Source organism: Triturus cristatus, chromosome 5_2, assembly GCF_964204655.1.
Source record: "Triturus cristatus chromosome 5_2, aTriCri1.1, whole genome shotgun sequence".
NCBI classification, from domain to species: Eukaryota; Metazoa; Chordata; class Amphibia; order Caudata; family Salamandridae; genus Triturus; species Triturus cristatus.
In genome coordinates, this window is record NC_140588.1 from 1059187928 (window position 1) to 1059204032 (window position 16105).

Below are 16105 nucleotides of genomic sequence, written 5' to 3' on the forward strand. Positions count from 1 at the left end.
GCTGGACGCATGCAGCACTAGGTTTTCTAGCGGGGAGTACGCCTTGAACTAATGTGGCCACAAGGATTTCCCCCCTACCCCTCCCATGGGGCAAATAGGTTTTTCCAATAGGGTCTCTCCAAACAGGTGGCAGCTGGCTATAGGCCTACGCCCCCAGTGGTAAGATTGGAGCCCAATATTTAAGGTCCTGACGAATGCCACGTACCCCAGTGGACAATACAGGCAGAAACATGTTGACCCCCTATTAACAATCACTGATTCACAGCGGCGACGGGATGATAAGGTCCCCACTCACCGCACTTATATATTTTAATCCCACATAGTAACCCCATAGAATAAAAATTGTTCAGGTATACTAGGATGGTTTTTAAATTCACTCACTCCTTTTTTTGTTTGGGCCTCCACTTAGTCTAGAAGTGCATCCCTGTCTTCAGGTGTATGCCCGCCCTCTATCAAACGCGGTTTTTAGGGGGCGAGGACTGGCAGATGATGAAGCATGACACCTGGTGGTGTGTGATGCCAGTCCGTCAATTTTTGTGATTTGCCCCCACTAAATTGGGCATCTCTTAAGACACAACTAGGGACGGTCCTTTCTGTGGTTCATAGCTTTGGTTGGAGGCTGACCGTTCTCTAGTGCCCCAACGCCTCAAGTTCCCTCCCCGGGCCAGACCCTGGGTGTAACTGTGGTTCTTTCCCTTTTTTTAGGATACAGAAAAGAACATGGGAGGGAGAGCAGAAGGGAAAGGAGGCAACCCAACCCTATAAATTGTGCAAAGACGGAACGGACTACTAGAAAGCACAGGACCACGCGGTCCCAGTGTCTCCTGACAAGAAACCACTGGTGGTGTAGTGTGTGATAACAAACTCGCTGTGTGTAACAAAATGTTTCCTACCTGCTACATAGAATCTGTTATTCAAGTAACAAAACTAACGAATAAGCTCTTAACAGTTTGTTTCAATACAACTTAAACTGTGTCAATAGTCTTGGGTCTGTGGATGAAGTTGTTTATAGTCCCGATTCCTCAGGCAGGTGGCTGCCTGAAACTCCTCTGACAAGTTATTTCCCCCAAAACTCCCACAGTAAGGGGTGATATTATAGACCATTCCCAAATAAAGCCAATGCCCCTTTCCCTGCCACATGCTCTTTTACTGTGACTACTTGATGTGCTGCATAGACTGAGTGAGATGGGGAGCAACACAGCAGCAGGGGGCGGGTATCTGAAGGTGGTGAGGGAGGAGCGCAGCACACAAGGGAGGGACCTATAATATACAAGCATTCCCATGGAGTGCTGTATGTAAAAGAAAAAAAGTAATGACCAAAATGTTAGCAGGGGAAGGATACAAGTCACCCGTTCAGATGGCTTGTAAAGATGCTATGGTCCAGGGATGGACAAAGACCAGAAGAAGAAGGTAAACCATTGCATAAGAGAGCAAACAAGTGCAGCAATAAAGCTAGCCAATGGGAAGAGGTGGGCGGGCATAAAGCTACACTAGCTTCACTATTGGCCTTTGGCAACAAGAAAGCTTGTGCTCTGATAGGCAGACCAGTGGTTAATTTGTAAAACAGTAAGTGCCAGGGCCCTACTCAGGAGGAAAAGGCAGCTTGCACCACACATTGCCCCTGCCAGCACTGCCAATGACCGTACCAACACCACTGCTAACCATCACACTGCTACAAGTCATACCATGTAAGGCCCCCCAAAGCTAGAAGAATGGCTCAGGCGGCACGAATGAGTGATTAGTAATGTAGAATAAATTAAGAAACAGCTGCTGTTTTGTGCTCAGACCCAAATTTGGCGGACAGCACCACCATGTGGCAGACTGTCACAAGTGCCATGCACTGGAAACGACTAGCTCAATTTAAGCACTGGAAAAGACTTAACAAAAAAAAAATATATATATATATATATATATATATATATATATATATATATATATATATATATATATATATATATATATATATATATATATATATATATATATATATATATATATATATATATATATATATATATATACACACTTTACCAGGCTGCCCCCCACTCTGCTCAGTAGATTGCGACAACCGTGCACAAGGTGGCTGTAGAGTTGATTTGTTGTAGGCTTCCCGTCACCCTGAGATTGTGGGAGCTCAGTTCCAGTTAGACAGTCTGGGCTCTTTTTAAACGTGCAGATATTTGGAATATTTAAAACATATGTGGTTGTGGCTCAGAGCTCCCTCCTCCTTGGAACATGCCCCAGGGCCAGGCTTGTAAGAAGAGTCAGTCCTGATGGGAAGCTGTGTGATCGAGAAGGGGCGAGAGGCCAAACCTGGTGGTGGTGGGAGGGGGGGGGGGGGGGGAGGGATGGTTAGGGGAGGGACTACAAACGAGCCATTCACTCAGCCTGAGCTTGTGCTGCTGTTCAAGGCTGTTGTGGAGAAGGTGAGTTGGAAGTCAGGATAGCTGGAGATGGGTAAGATGCTTAGAGCGACCACTTGACAGTCATGCACTGTTTCAAGTACTGGACTAGAGTGTGTAGCGCAATGCATTCTGGGTGAACCAATTACACTAACACACCGGAAATCAATGATTTGTAGGTGAAAAGTTCAGGACTGGAGACTGCGTCCATCCGTGCTGGCCTGGCGTGAGGCGGTCACCCACTTGACAAGCTTGGACGTCAAAGGCAAGTGTGAGAAAGAGGACATAGCTAAGGTCAAAGGGCACAGCCAGGAAGGGGGGGGGGATCAGCAGGACCACGAACCACTCTCTGGCCTGCGACATGTGCCAGGGTAAACGTGACAGTAAAGCAGAGGGTGGGGATTGAGGGGGGAAACAAACATGTGCTGCTATGTGCCAAACTAAAAGAGGCGTGGAGGTACCAGGGCACACGCGAGAAGGGGGTGGAGCCTACAACACACACACACACTGGCCTCGGACATCCTTTGTTGCTATGTGACCATGACAGGGACAAGGTGGGTGGGCCCGCATGCGTAGCAGCAGGAACCGCATCCCACTGCCTTGGAACTGCCATGTGCTGCTCGGCAGCAGGCATGGCTGCAGGTGGGGTAGCAGAGTAGATGTGGGAGAGGGGGCAGGAACCGCGCCACCTCGCAGTCATACAGCGGCCTTGAGCTAAAGCTAGGGCACTGGATTGGAAGCAGGAGAGTCGGGATTGGCAGCAAAAGAATGATGGATTTAACCCAGATCTCTTTGGGGGTGAATATTTTGAATATTTCTGCATTCAGTCCATCAATTGTGTGTCTTTTGCTTCCTCACCCTAAGTGCGCCGGGTATGCCCAGACATGGGTCCCGGGCTCACTGTGCCACTGGAATCAAGCTATCCTGGCTGATGAGGGGTGAAACCCCGAAACCAGTCCTAGGATGCTCGTTTCCGGTCCAGGGAGGACCTGGCATGGCAGTTCGGGCTGGACTGTTCCCATGAGGCACAGGGTCAAGACTGATTAGCATATGGCCATAGGGTGGCATGGTGGAAAAAAAATGCATTACAGCTGTCGGGGTGGAAGAAACCAGAGTGTGCCCTGGAAGGTAATCTGCCATTACTTCAAGTTACTTAACCGGGCATCTACACCTGTCATTAGCTGCCCTTCTCCTTTACTCCAACTTCGTTTTTTAGATGCACCACCACGCAAGAGACACCCCCACCACACACCACCACCAAGCACCAGACACCACCAAGCACCAGACACCACCACCAGGCCCCACTAAGCAGCAGCCACGACCCACCAGACGTTGGGGGGGGGGGGGGGGGAAGGGGTGTTAGGGGGATTCAATGCCTCAGGCAGGCAAGCGGGAGGATGAGTGTCACAGCGATGGAAAAGCAGGAATAGGGGAGGGGGTGAAGACCCCGCAGTTTATGGCCATTGACGCCACGTGAAAGAGGGGCCTAGTATATTGGCACCGGCCGAGAGGGAGTGAGGGGCGGGGCCTGTGCGCGGACCTGGAGACGAGGCGCGAGGAGGCGCCCCGAGTCTGGGAACAGAGAGGAGGCAGTCATGCGAGCGAGGGATGGGTTTGACGGGCCCGGCCTGCTCTCCCGACGTTGTGCGTTTGGGTTATTGTACTCGGTCCAAGTGAGGCGGAAATGAGAGCTCGGATCCTAGGAAGTGGGGGTGTGGGGGGGCAACGCACATGGCACAGAGGATAGGACAGCATAGAGGGAAAAACACAGCACTGATGAAAAGAACCAGAACTGAAACACGACTGAAGGAAGCATGACAGAGGAACAGACGCGGAGGACCCCCCAGAGGTCTGGGCGGATGGAACGCGCTTCTGCGGTAACACTTGTTTTGGCCATAAAAAAAATCCATCATCCAGGGGGAATCGAAGACCTCAGATGGGGTGCTCGCTGTGTTGGGCGATGCAGGGTTTTAAGTGGGCGGGGTCCTGCCAGGATGTCGCAGTCTCTTTATTTCAGAACTGAAGCATTTTCCATATTCTACATACAAGGAAGCCATAGTCCCGGCTCGTTGTATGTGGAATGTTACTGGTTCCATTATAATATCTGGATACAATGACAGAAACAGCAAAATACCAGCTCAGTACCACGCTAAGCACAGATTTAGCTTTTGTGTTTTTAAGCCATGCCCATAATTACATCTGCCACACCCCTGTGAGAGGGCCCCCTCTCCCCCACTTTTTTCATCCCACTTGAAATCCTGAGGGGACAAGTGGGGGCACAGAGAATGACCCCTTGAAAGGGCATGGTCTTTGGATGCAATGACGCAAAGTTTGATCTGTAGGGTCCAGCTCTGGTATGTGTGCGGAAACCATCATGGATCCCAAGACGGCTCCTGGACCCGCCGTAGATATGGGTGGAATGGAGCACAGGCGCAGCAAATGACGGTGCGAGCAGGAGGAGGCGTTGAAGAGGATCTGTGAGAGCGGATCCCTGGGAAATCCACAGCTGCTGTGGATTAGGGGTGGGCAGAATGTTCAATTCTGCCCAGGGAATTGGCAGAATTTTGCCCACTCCGTGCTACTCTTTAACGCAGAGTTCTACCCAAATTCCGTCAATAGCCACATGAAGGAATTTTTCTCCCGCAAGGCTCCAGAATATGCAAGTGAGATTTGGCTCTTCTAGCATGATTTTCCAACGTGTGGGTCGCGGTCAGAGGCCTGCGGTTCAAGTAGATTTACTTCCGCTCGAGTAGAGCCCCTACAGCGTGGATGTGAGAGGGGTGGAAGCAGCCTTACTGGCATAGAATAGCTGCCGAGGAGCGAGTTTGGCTGTTGAGCAGCAAGTGTTTACAGGCTCAGGAGCGACTGTGGCTGATGAGCGGTGACTTCGTATATCAGCTCAGGTATATTTGTGACTGCTAGGTAGGCCTCAGCAGTGGACTATGCTCCGTTTGCAGAGTTTTCCGCACTCCACAGAGCACACGGAGTTCCAAAACACTTAACTGCGCAGGGTGGAGTTTTTTTCCTCGCGCGCTAGGCCACCTCCCCAGCGAGATTTCTCAACACAGGCAGCCACAACGGCTTGCGTTGAGAAACTATCCACTTGCATTGAGGAAGCCACTGCTTGAGTACAAAATCTACTCGACCTGCAGAAAGCAGCAGCGCCCTCTTGCACTGCACATGGAGCCATTCACGCAGATTTTCCATTGCAGGACAATCACCCGGCGCTAAAAATCTGGGCGAACGGCACAACCTAACACACTCCACTCCACCACTTGCGGAACTCTGCGTAACGCTGCAGTTTTTTGGTCACTTCGTGGAGTTCCACTCCACCCAGGCCTACTGCTTAGCAAGGAGTGTATACCTGCTGAGGAGTGTGCATTTACCTACTTGGAGTAAGTGAGGCTGCCGAGGAGTGAGGGGGTAGATGCTTAAGAATTGTGCACCAGTTCCAAGTCACACCCTACACTGCAGACACACACCACAACCCATTTAGTGGAACTCCGTGACCATGGGAGACGGGCTCCAGAAAGGATGGGACCTATGACGCCATACGCCAAGCCTGCATGCCAGCTGCTGCATCAAGCTTGAGCCCATCACACGTAACCCACAGAATCCCTTTTTCATCAATGCCCAATCCGGATTAATTTGTGCCTCCTGAGAAAGCCCCGCTACCCAACACTTGTGTAACGGACGGACAGCTACATCAAGTCTGCGCTCATAATGTGACAAAAGAGATGGCTGCACTGTCTAATGTCCAAGCCTTGAGCATTTGTTGAACTGGGGGGATAGCTCTGCTATCTAATGTCCAAGCCTTTGGAACATGCGTGATGCCAGGGACAGGCCGGATGTCTAAAATAAAGCAAGACATGATACAGAACACACTTAAAACATCCCAGTCACGAAAACACATCCGCAGAGATTCCATAATGCATTAGGTTAACAACCATGAAACGCCCGGGGTGGTTTAGCTAGTGGGGTGGTAACGGCAGCATGGCGCACTTCTGAAACCAGTTCCCCGCACAAGACTTGAGCTCACAGGAACCAGCATATTGTGGTTCTTAAGAATTCGGCCTCAAGTACCCTCAGGGCCAAACCGGCCTCCACTTCACCCAATGAGAACTGAATCACCAGGAAATTAATTAGTGAAGAAGTTTAACAAGCCCCGTCTACGTTCACTGCCCCCGGCAAGTCAATGTTTTACCCGAGGTATGCCTCCTCCCCCGACACCTCCCAGTGGCTACAAGTAACAAGCGCGGTGTGGTCATTGTACGAAATGGAATAAATACGAACCAGTGCTTCTTTGTGCAGGAGGTTCTAAGTGGGAACCACCGGGACGCTCTCGATCACCTGGTCTACAACTAGGGGTGGGCGGAATTTGCGAAATCCACTTTCGCAAATTATCCCGAAAATGTTAAAAATTATCGCAAACACGCGGAAATATCGCGAAGATGCAGAAGTTTTTTTCCCGCATGTTCGCAAGATTTTCTGCATGGTTGCGGCTCGCCAACTTACCCATGTGGTTGCTCGCGGGCGCGGCCATCTTGTTTTCAGTTGTCTCGCGGTGCATGATCGCGAGAAGAAAGACGTGATCGCGCAACGTCACTGCGGGCTCGAACTGTCGCGAGACAGCGCAAATGGCTAAAAACAATACAACATCTCATGGAGAACGCGACCGGATCAAGAAAACTTGTCGGCGAACGCAGGGATTCAGGTAAGGCGATTGCGCGCGCGAGAATGTATTATTTTACAGCGCGAGCAAGAAACAAATTATCTCCAAGCTGCGGAATGCGGAAATTGACATTTTCGCAATTTCCACAAACGGAACGAAATTTTAGCCCAGGCCTATCTACAACAAGGTCAGCCACTGTCTTAATTCACCGAGCAGAAGGAGGCAGCAGTCCTTTGTCTCATTTCACAGTGGTCAATGGAAATAGGAGGACAGCCAATCCAGTTCATTTGCCTGTTGTAGTATTGGAACCCTTCTATTTCCATAACCATGATGAACATAAAGGAAGGACTGTGGCTCTTACTTGTTGACAGCATCCATGCAATTCTCCAAGCAGATCAAATGTAGGGATGGCGAATAGAGCCAGATAGGGCCTTCCTCCTTCGCCCAAAGCTTCTCCTTGCTCAGCTTAAGCCCTGATAAAACATTTTGAGGACCAGCCTTTATCCTATTACAGATTAAACGCTGTGTGGAGTGACCCAAGAGCTCAGGTTCTTCTGGTCAGCGCCTCCCACCTTCAATGGTGCACATTCTTAGGCCCTGAATCAGACATTTGGCCATGTAGAGCACAAACCCCCCTGTGGAATTAGTGTGCCGGGTATATAACTTTTGCAACTGAAGGGGGCATAAGAACCACTTATTTTCTCTTTTTTAAACACCATTTGTGTACTCTGCCCTACTGTCCGCTTTAAGCAGGTGGTAAATTAGATGGTAAAATCTGATTCAGACAGTGGTATCTGCTAGCAGTTCGCATATACATTTACCAATGCTTCTTGGTATTTAGGAGACTGTCACCAGCTCGGTCTTTGCACCTACTTTTCGGGAAACAAAGCATGAATTGCACATGAGGCATCCGCGTCTCAAGGAACCTATGGCTGTGTTCGACTGCGCACAAGGATGGAAGTTCAGTGTTGGAGGAAGGCCTGCCCGCCATGCACTCTTCTTGTGTGCAAGGTCCACTGTATGACTTTGGCCCGGTGGCCTGGCACCCCATAATACCTTCCTTCCAAAAGTGCTCCCCATAAGAGACAGGGGTACATGCCCACCCCTTAAACCTCCGTCAGGCTGTGAGGAGATGAAGCTCCTGGTAGCCTGGTCATGTCATCTTGAGTGCGGATGGTGGTGTGTTCGGGATAGGTGGTTCCCTGCCACCCTTGCTGCCTCCTAGCCAGGTCAGAGACTCCAGGAAGGGCACCCAGGCTGAAGACAAGCTCACCCACACTGCAAACATGGCCAAGTGTCTTCAACTACAAGTAGGAGGCGGCACCTGCCCCAGACAAACTAGGAAAAAAGCTACTGGGGCCACCAGGGCACAACATTTGGAGTCGTTTTGGTTTACTAGTGCCCGTGAGCATGTTAAAGGAGGCCTGCCACATACCAACCCCCGCAAGGTGCCCGCCTGCCCCAGTAACATCATGGCATCCCACACTCGATCTGAGAAATTCACAGAAACTGTTTAAACCAGTGCAGCCTTCCAAGACACTTTGTTTCCACCAGTGTTGCTTTTGAAACCACTCCTTTTTAAAGCACTTCAATAGCACGGATTTGCAACAATGTAGCTGTCTCTATGTGAACCCGCGCTTCTACGGGAGGCGAGCTCAGGGCTTTACTGCCCTTGGCTCACAGGACTAAACTCTGCCCTTTGGCCATCACTGTGCCACACACTTCAATAGGCAGGAGGGCTCCCCTGTGTAAGACCTATGTGGGGGATAACTCGTGTGCCAGCTGCAGACATCTGGGTTTAAGAGAATGGATTCGTCTGCGATATTCTGAAATAATAAAGGCACATGGTATTTATTAAAAAGCAGTCCAAGTACCGCCACAGTGGCCCTTATGTCCATGGCCAGTGTTACACTACCTGCCACGCTCCTTCACACCACCTCCCATGGGGCCTTGAGGGCTCGGTCACTGCTACCACTGGAGAGGTGGGAGGGCTACAAGTCCTGGCTACTCACTGCAGAGGCGAGAGGGCTTCAAGTCCTGGCTACTCACTGCAGAGGCGAGAGGGCTTCAAGTCCTGGCTACTCACTGCAGAGGCAAGAGGGCTACAAGTCCTGGCTACTCACTGCACAGGCGAGAGGGCTACAAGTCCTGGCTACTCACTGCACAGGCGAGAGGGCTACAAGTCCTGGCTACTCACTGCACAGGCGAGAGGGCTACAAGTCCTGGCTACTCACTGCACAGGCGAGGGGGCTACAAGTCCTGGCTACTCACTGCAGATGCGAGAGGGCTACAAGTCCTGGCTACTCACTGCACAGGCGAGAGGGCTACAAGTCCTGGCTACTCACTGCACAGGCGAGAGGGCTACAAGTCCTGGCTACTCACTGCACAGGCGAGAGGGCACAAGTCCTGGCTACTCACTGCACAGGCGAGAGGGCACAAGTCCTGGCTACTCACTGCACAGGCGAGAGGGCTACAAGTCCTGGCTACTCACTGCACAGGCGAGAGGGCTACAAGTCCTGGCTACTCACTGCACAGGCGAGAGGGCTCCAAGTCCTGGCTACTCACTGCACAGGCGAGAGGGCTCCAAGTCCTGGCTACTCACTGCACAGGCGAGAGGGCTACAAGTCCTGGCTACTCACTGCAGAGTAAGCCCCCCCAATCCTCGGGGGCACAGGCAGTGCCACACCCTCAGAGTAACATGTGGATGAATTGTGCTCTGTGGAAACAAAGCAAATCCGCCTAATTCTCGCTTCTTCCAAACATTTAAATATTGAAGGACTGTCTCCGTCTACCCCCTCACCATGTCCCATGCCAACCAGAAGCCACAGTACACATGAGCTCACTTCTTGAGTATACGAGCGTCATACAAAGCTGTGCCAAATCACCACAGACCTGAGCAAATAAAACGAGAGAGAAAACGAACCCGTATCGTCACTCTACACCGGAAGTGAACTTACCAAAGCAAAGAGAGTTACAGCGCCTGCAGCTGAGCAGGGTGTGCCCTGCAGGTCAAAGATCCCAAGTGGCCTCGTCGCTGTGCCATGTGACAACTTTAGCCGTCCCTGACCTTTAACCCGATTACTCACTTCAGTTTGGGGCTTTGGGTTTCGTTTTACTATAAACCTGGGCTCAGCAGCTCAGGTGCTACGTGGGGTTGGTTAAAGGGACAGGACGGGCTGTAGGTGTCACACACAACTTACTGCACCCTGGCAGCAATTAAAAGGATGGACTCTCGAATACTATGGACTCCACCTTTTATCATCCAAAGATGAGAAAATGTGTTGCACCGAATGACATCTACTTAAGTACAAAGAATCTAAGTACAGAGCGCACTGACAAGAGTGGACGATCGCAGCGGGTAACAAACAAGGCGCCAGTTCAAAAAATTACTTTAGAAGTCCATTTGTCAAACTTACTAACCCAATATTTAGGTTTGACTACTAAAACAATACACTTCTCCACCAAACAGTGGGCAGTTGCGAGCCAGTGTATGAATGAATTATGCAGACTGAGTTCCCCAAAGCTGCAGAAAAAGGGATTGCTGAACACCTTAAATAAACTGCGATTTAAATAAATTAAATTATTGATTTCTGGAAACATAGAAAGAGGTGATATAGTTCTTCTGAAAGCATACGAGACACTAGTTGTTATGTGATAAGAGCAGAAAGTGTTTTTTTTTACCATAGTACTTGTTGCAACACTCTTTCCACTTTGTAGGACTATTAATCCCTTTGAAACTTTCAGCCAATCGACTGGCCCTCATTGTAATGACTTTGGCATGCTAGACAAACCTATCACGTAACATACACTGCCCCAGTCCTAGAGGTCTCCAAAAATGGCTACCAATTTTGGGTACAGCTCTCAGTTTTCCCCTTTCCCCAACTGTTGACCACGATATAGCCAGGGCCACTGGCTACGGCGCCCCCCCCCCCCAAATTCTAGATTTTGCCGCATTTGCAACATCATCCATCATCATCTTCTGCAGATTAACAAAAATAATGTTCATGCTTAAATGGTTCACAAGTTACTAAAAACACAGGAACATGTGTTGCAGAGCGGTGGGAGGCCCTTTGCAAAGCTGGACTGGTCTCCTTTATATAGCTTATTGCTATGTTTGGGTGATAAACGGGTACTAAGGACGTACACCCTATGCCCAGACAGTATTAAACAAGTGTAAAAAGTACTAAATAATGAAGTAATACTGTCAAAAAAGTGCCACATATTTTGCTTTTTCTTGCCGCATAATTTAGCCCTCCCCTGCCGCATAATTCCAGTGGCCCTGGATATAGTGTAGAAAGTAGGAATTAGAGGGGCTCACAGAGTCCTCTAAAACAACCAAAAACATTTTGTAGGGTACTAAAGCTGGGAGCCCACGGGCTCTGGGGCGCTGCGACTTACATGTGATGAAGTAGTCTTGGAAACGCTTGAACTCCAGGCCCATGTAGTTGGGGCTGAACTCCTGGAACTTGATGGTGAAGCGGATCTCCTGCTCGGGGCGGTTGCAGGTGACCAGAACGTTGGGGTCCATGATGGTGCTACAAGAGTCGGCCTGCTCCCGCCGCACCAGGTACAACTTGTAGTACTCGTACGGTCGCGAGGAGTCTCCCTTCGGGCAGATGATGTCCAGTTTGTCCCCGATCTCCGGATAGATGACCAGCCCCTTGCCAGGGAGAAACCTAGAAGAAAGCAGAAGACCAGAGTTACGGAAAGAGGGGCAAACAGTTTGTGAAGCTGCAGGAAGCTGCCACAATCTCAGCACCGTACCTCAATCCTGCCCTGCAGCAGCACTGCCCATGTAGCTTAATTTAGACCCCTTGTCTCCCTCAGGTGTGAGTCAACACCGGTGCTTAATTTGAGCCAGTGGTTTCCGGTGCTCAAAACCAGCACATAATTGTCAACACTGGTGCTTACGACAGTCTGCCACATGGTGGCGCTGTCTAATTTAGAGATGAGCACAAAAACAATGGTTTATAAAATCAATATACATTAAAACTGTTGATTTTTTGCCACCCAAGCCATTCTTACTGCTTTAGAGGCATGGAATAGTTTGTCACATTTGTAGGAGTGTGATGGTTAGTAGTTGTGTTGGAGTTGGTACAGTTATTGGCATCGCTGGCAGGGGCCCTGGGTGGAGCAAGCTGCAGTGACCTGACTAGGACCCTGGCACTTATTTTGTTACAAATAAAGTACTGGCAAACGCAAGGACATTGCAACTCAATACTAACGCAACTTCCTGTGCCACACCCCACCCCCCAAGTCTCGGATAGCTCTGCCCATACACATTAATTTATTAGTCTACCCCAACCATGAATCAGTCCCAGTCCAATGCTATCACTCACACAGTTCTAGACATCATTTTAACCTCCATTTTAGTTCTACCTCTGACCCGATAGAGAGCAAACACCAGTGCATCGCAACCCTCACACAAAGCCCATGAGTGCAGCCAAGTCTGTGCCGATACAGAGGGAGCGCCAGCCCTGCGCAACCCTCACACAAAGCCCACGAGTGCAGACACAATATGCCGATACAGAGGGAGCGCCAGCCCTGCGCAACCCTCACACAAAGCCCATGAGTGCAGACACAATATGCCGATACAGAGGGAGCGCCAGCCCTGCGCAACCCTCACACAAAGCCCATGAGTGCAGCCAAGTCTGTGCCGATACAGAGGGAGCGCCAGCCCTGCGCAACCCTCACACAAAGCCCATGAGTGCAGCCAAGTCTGTGCCGATACAGAGGGAGCGCCAGCCCTGCGCAACCCTCACACAAAGCCCATGAGTGCAGACACAATATGCCGATACAGAGGGAGCGCCAGCCCTGCGCAACCCTCACACAAAGCCCATGAGTGCAGACACAATATGCCGATACAGAGGGAGCGCCAGCCCTGCGCAACCCTCACACAAAGCCCATGAGTGCAGCCAAGTCTGTGCCGATACAGAGGGAGCGCCAGCCCTGCGCAACCCTCACACAAAGCCCATGAGTGCAGACACAATATGCCGATACAGAGGGAGCGCCAGCCCTGCGCAACCCTCACACAAAGCCCATGAGTGCAGACACAATATGCCGATACAGAGGGAGCGCCAGCCCTGCGCAACCTTCACACAAAGCCCATGAGTGCAGCCAAGTCTGTGCCGATACAGAGGGAGCGCCAGCGCACTGCAGCCCTCACAAGGTCCATGAGTGCAGCGAAGTCTGTGCCGATACAGAGGGAGCGCCAGCCCTGCGCAACCCTCACACAAAGCCCATGAGTGCAGCAAAGTGTGTCCCGATACAGAGGGAGCGCCAGTGCACTGCAGCCCTCACAAGGCCCATGAGTGCAGCCAAGTCTGTGCCGATACACAGCAAGCATCAGCCCTGTGCGACCCTCACACAAGGCCTATGAGTGCAGCCAAGTGTACCGATACAGAGCGAGTGCCAGCCCCTCACGACCCTCACACAAGGCGCATGAGTGCAGCCATGTCCTGAACCCGCAGTAGTCTAGAGAGGATTGCTACATGCTGCTGCTAACATACCTCGGCCCTCACCACACACCTCAAAACCGTGTCCCATTTCTTAGACTTGTCTCAACCCTCATACCACTCCCCATACCCATTTAACCCACGCCCCAATCCTGCATGAATCCTCACACCCGCCTCAGCCCTCGCCCCATTCTCCACACTCGCCTCAACCCTCGCGCCCCACTCCCGCCTCAACCATCGCGCCCCACTCCCGCTTCAACCCTCGCACTCCCACCTCAACCCTCGCACTCCCACCTCAACCCTCGCCTCAACCCACTGCTACCTCAACTCACACCCATTTCAATAATTGACCCACTCCCGCCTCAACCATCGTGCCCCACTCCCGCCTCAACCATCGTGCCCCACTCCCGCCTCAACCATCGCGCCCCACTCCCGCCTCAACCATCGCGCCCCACTCCCGCCTCAATCCACTGCTACCTCAACTCTCACACACATTTCAATCATTGACCCACTCCCGCCTCAACCCAGGCCCCACTTCAAACCTAGTCTTATTCCCTATATGCCTCAACCCACACCCCACATGACCTGCCTAGCGCTGGGCAGTGTTGGGGGAGTGGCACTACCTGGAATTCCACGGAGTTGCTTAAAAACTCGTGAATTCTGCTCTGCTCAGCCCTGCCGCCACACCGACCTTACCTCTGCCGGCGGTCCTTCTGGACTCCGGCTGCCTGCTTGCCTCCTCGGTGCAGGAGGATGCTTCTGATCCTCCAGTGGGCTGTAAAATGGAAACCCCTTCCTGCAGGACTCGCTAGGACTGCGCATGGAGCATTCACAGTCCTCGCGAGTCCTGCAGGAAGGGGTTTCCATTTTACAGCCCACTGGAGGATAAGAAGAACCCTCCTGCGCCAAGGAGGCAGCCCGGGCATGGACAACGCCTCACACCGAGATCCAGGTAAGGGGAGGGCTCGGGCAGGGGCGGGTGGCAGGGAGGAAACCTCCCCACGTGGCGAAGTCAGAGTTTTTCTCGCCAACTTCGCACTTCTCGCGGAGTTGGCAGAACTCTGCTAACTCCGCCGTCAGAGCGGAGTTCCCCAACCAGGGTTAGACCTGCCCTCAACCCCCACCTCACTCCTGCCTCAAACCCGCCTCAGTCTGACACACTCCCCCACCCCCGGCTCAGCCCATGCCCCACTCCTGCACGCGCCTCGCCCGCTTCAACCCTGAGACAGCAGAGCAGTGTGCGGACCTCCAGTCTGCTGTCGCCAACATCAGTGCACTCAGAATTAAAGAGCACGAGACTGCTCCACCGGGGCCCTCAGCCATGACAGGGAGTCCATGTCCTGAGCCACGAGGAGGTGGACGTCACACACACCACACATACATGCCAACAACCCGGACACAAAAATGAAGATGGAGGGACACCGGCAGATCACTTGCAACAGAGACAGCTCGGGCTCTCGTAGACATACGAGACGTCTAGCAGAGGCATCCCACGCACCCGTGCAGACAGACGGCTGCCCTACAGAGACACCCAGACAGTGCCACAGCATACCACACTGCTGCGGACCCGGGAGACATTTATTGAAAGCTGCCCATGGGGGCCGGGCTGTCTCTGGAGGGCAGCGCCTGGCTAAAGGTTCAAAGAGGCTCCGTATAAAGCGCTGTCTCCGCAGACTGCCGTCTGTCTGGTGGAGATAGACAGACAGGCTGCCCTCTTACTGTGCAGCCTTACACAAGGACGAGCGTAAATGAACAGTCCCGGGACCGAGCACTGCACTCGTCTCACTGCGGACAGCCCGGAGCGGTGTCGGCACAGCTCCCGCCTCAGCCAGTCAAGCAGGGGAAGCGCCGTGACCCGGAACTAAAAGGAATTCCAGACAAATCAGTGATCTAAAGAGTGCAGCAAAGCAAGCTCTGCGACCACGAAGAGAGAGGGGGCGAGAGAGTGACTGCAGCAAAGCAAACGTTGCAACTTCAAAACACTCCAGCAAGGGCACTGAAGCAAACCTCGAACCACACCAGGTGAGGAGCAGAAAACCAAAACCTTTCAGCCTCAAAACACTCCAGCAAGGGCACTGAAGCAAACCCCGAACCACCCGGAGAGGAGCAAAAACCAAAACCTTTCAGCCTCAAAACACTCCAGCAAGGGCACTGAAGAGAACCCCGAACCACACCAGGAGAGGAGAGAGAAAAACAAAACCTTTCAGCCTCAAAACACTCCAGCAAGGGCACTGAAGCAAACCCCGAACCACCAGGAGAGGAGCGAAAAACAACCTTTCAACCTCAAAACACTCCAGCAAGGGCACTGAAGCAAACCCCGAACAACCAGGAGAGGAGCAGAAAAACAAAACCTTTCAACCTCGAAACACTCCAGCAAGGGCACTGAAGCAAACCCCGAACAACCAGGAGAGGAGCAGAAAAACAAAACCTTTCAACCTCAAAACACTCCAGCAAGTGCACTGAAGCAAACCCCGAACCACCAGGAGAGGAGCGAAAAACAAAACCTTTCAACCTCAAAACACTCCAGCAAGGGCACTGAAGCAAACCCCGAACCACCAGGAGAGGAGCAGAAAAAC

General features: G+C 51.7%; 1 protein-coding gene across 3 annotated transcripts in view; it reads right to left on the reverse strand.

Annotated features, from left to right (window-relative positions):
• Nucleotides 1-16105, reverse strand: part of EFNB1 (ephrin B1) — a 370068-nt gene that overhangs the window by 37518 nt on the left and 316445 nt on the right. For all 3 annotated transcript variants that reach the window (XM_085608335.1, XM_085608336.1, XM_085608338.1), the window contains one exon: nucleotides 11473-11750. In XM_085608335.1, coding sequence (XP_085464461.1) covers nucleotides 11473-11750 — 278 coding nt within the window. The remainder of the gene's footprint in view (nucleotides 1-11472; nucleotides 11751-16105) is intronic.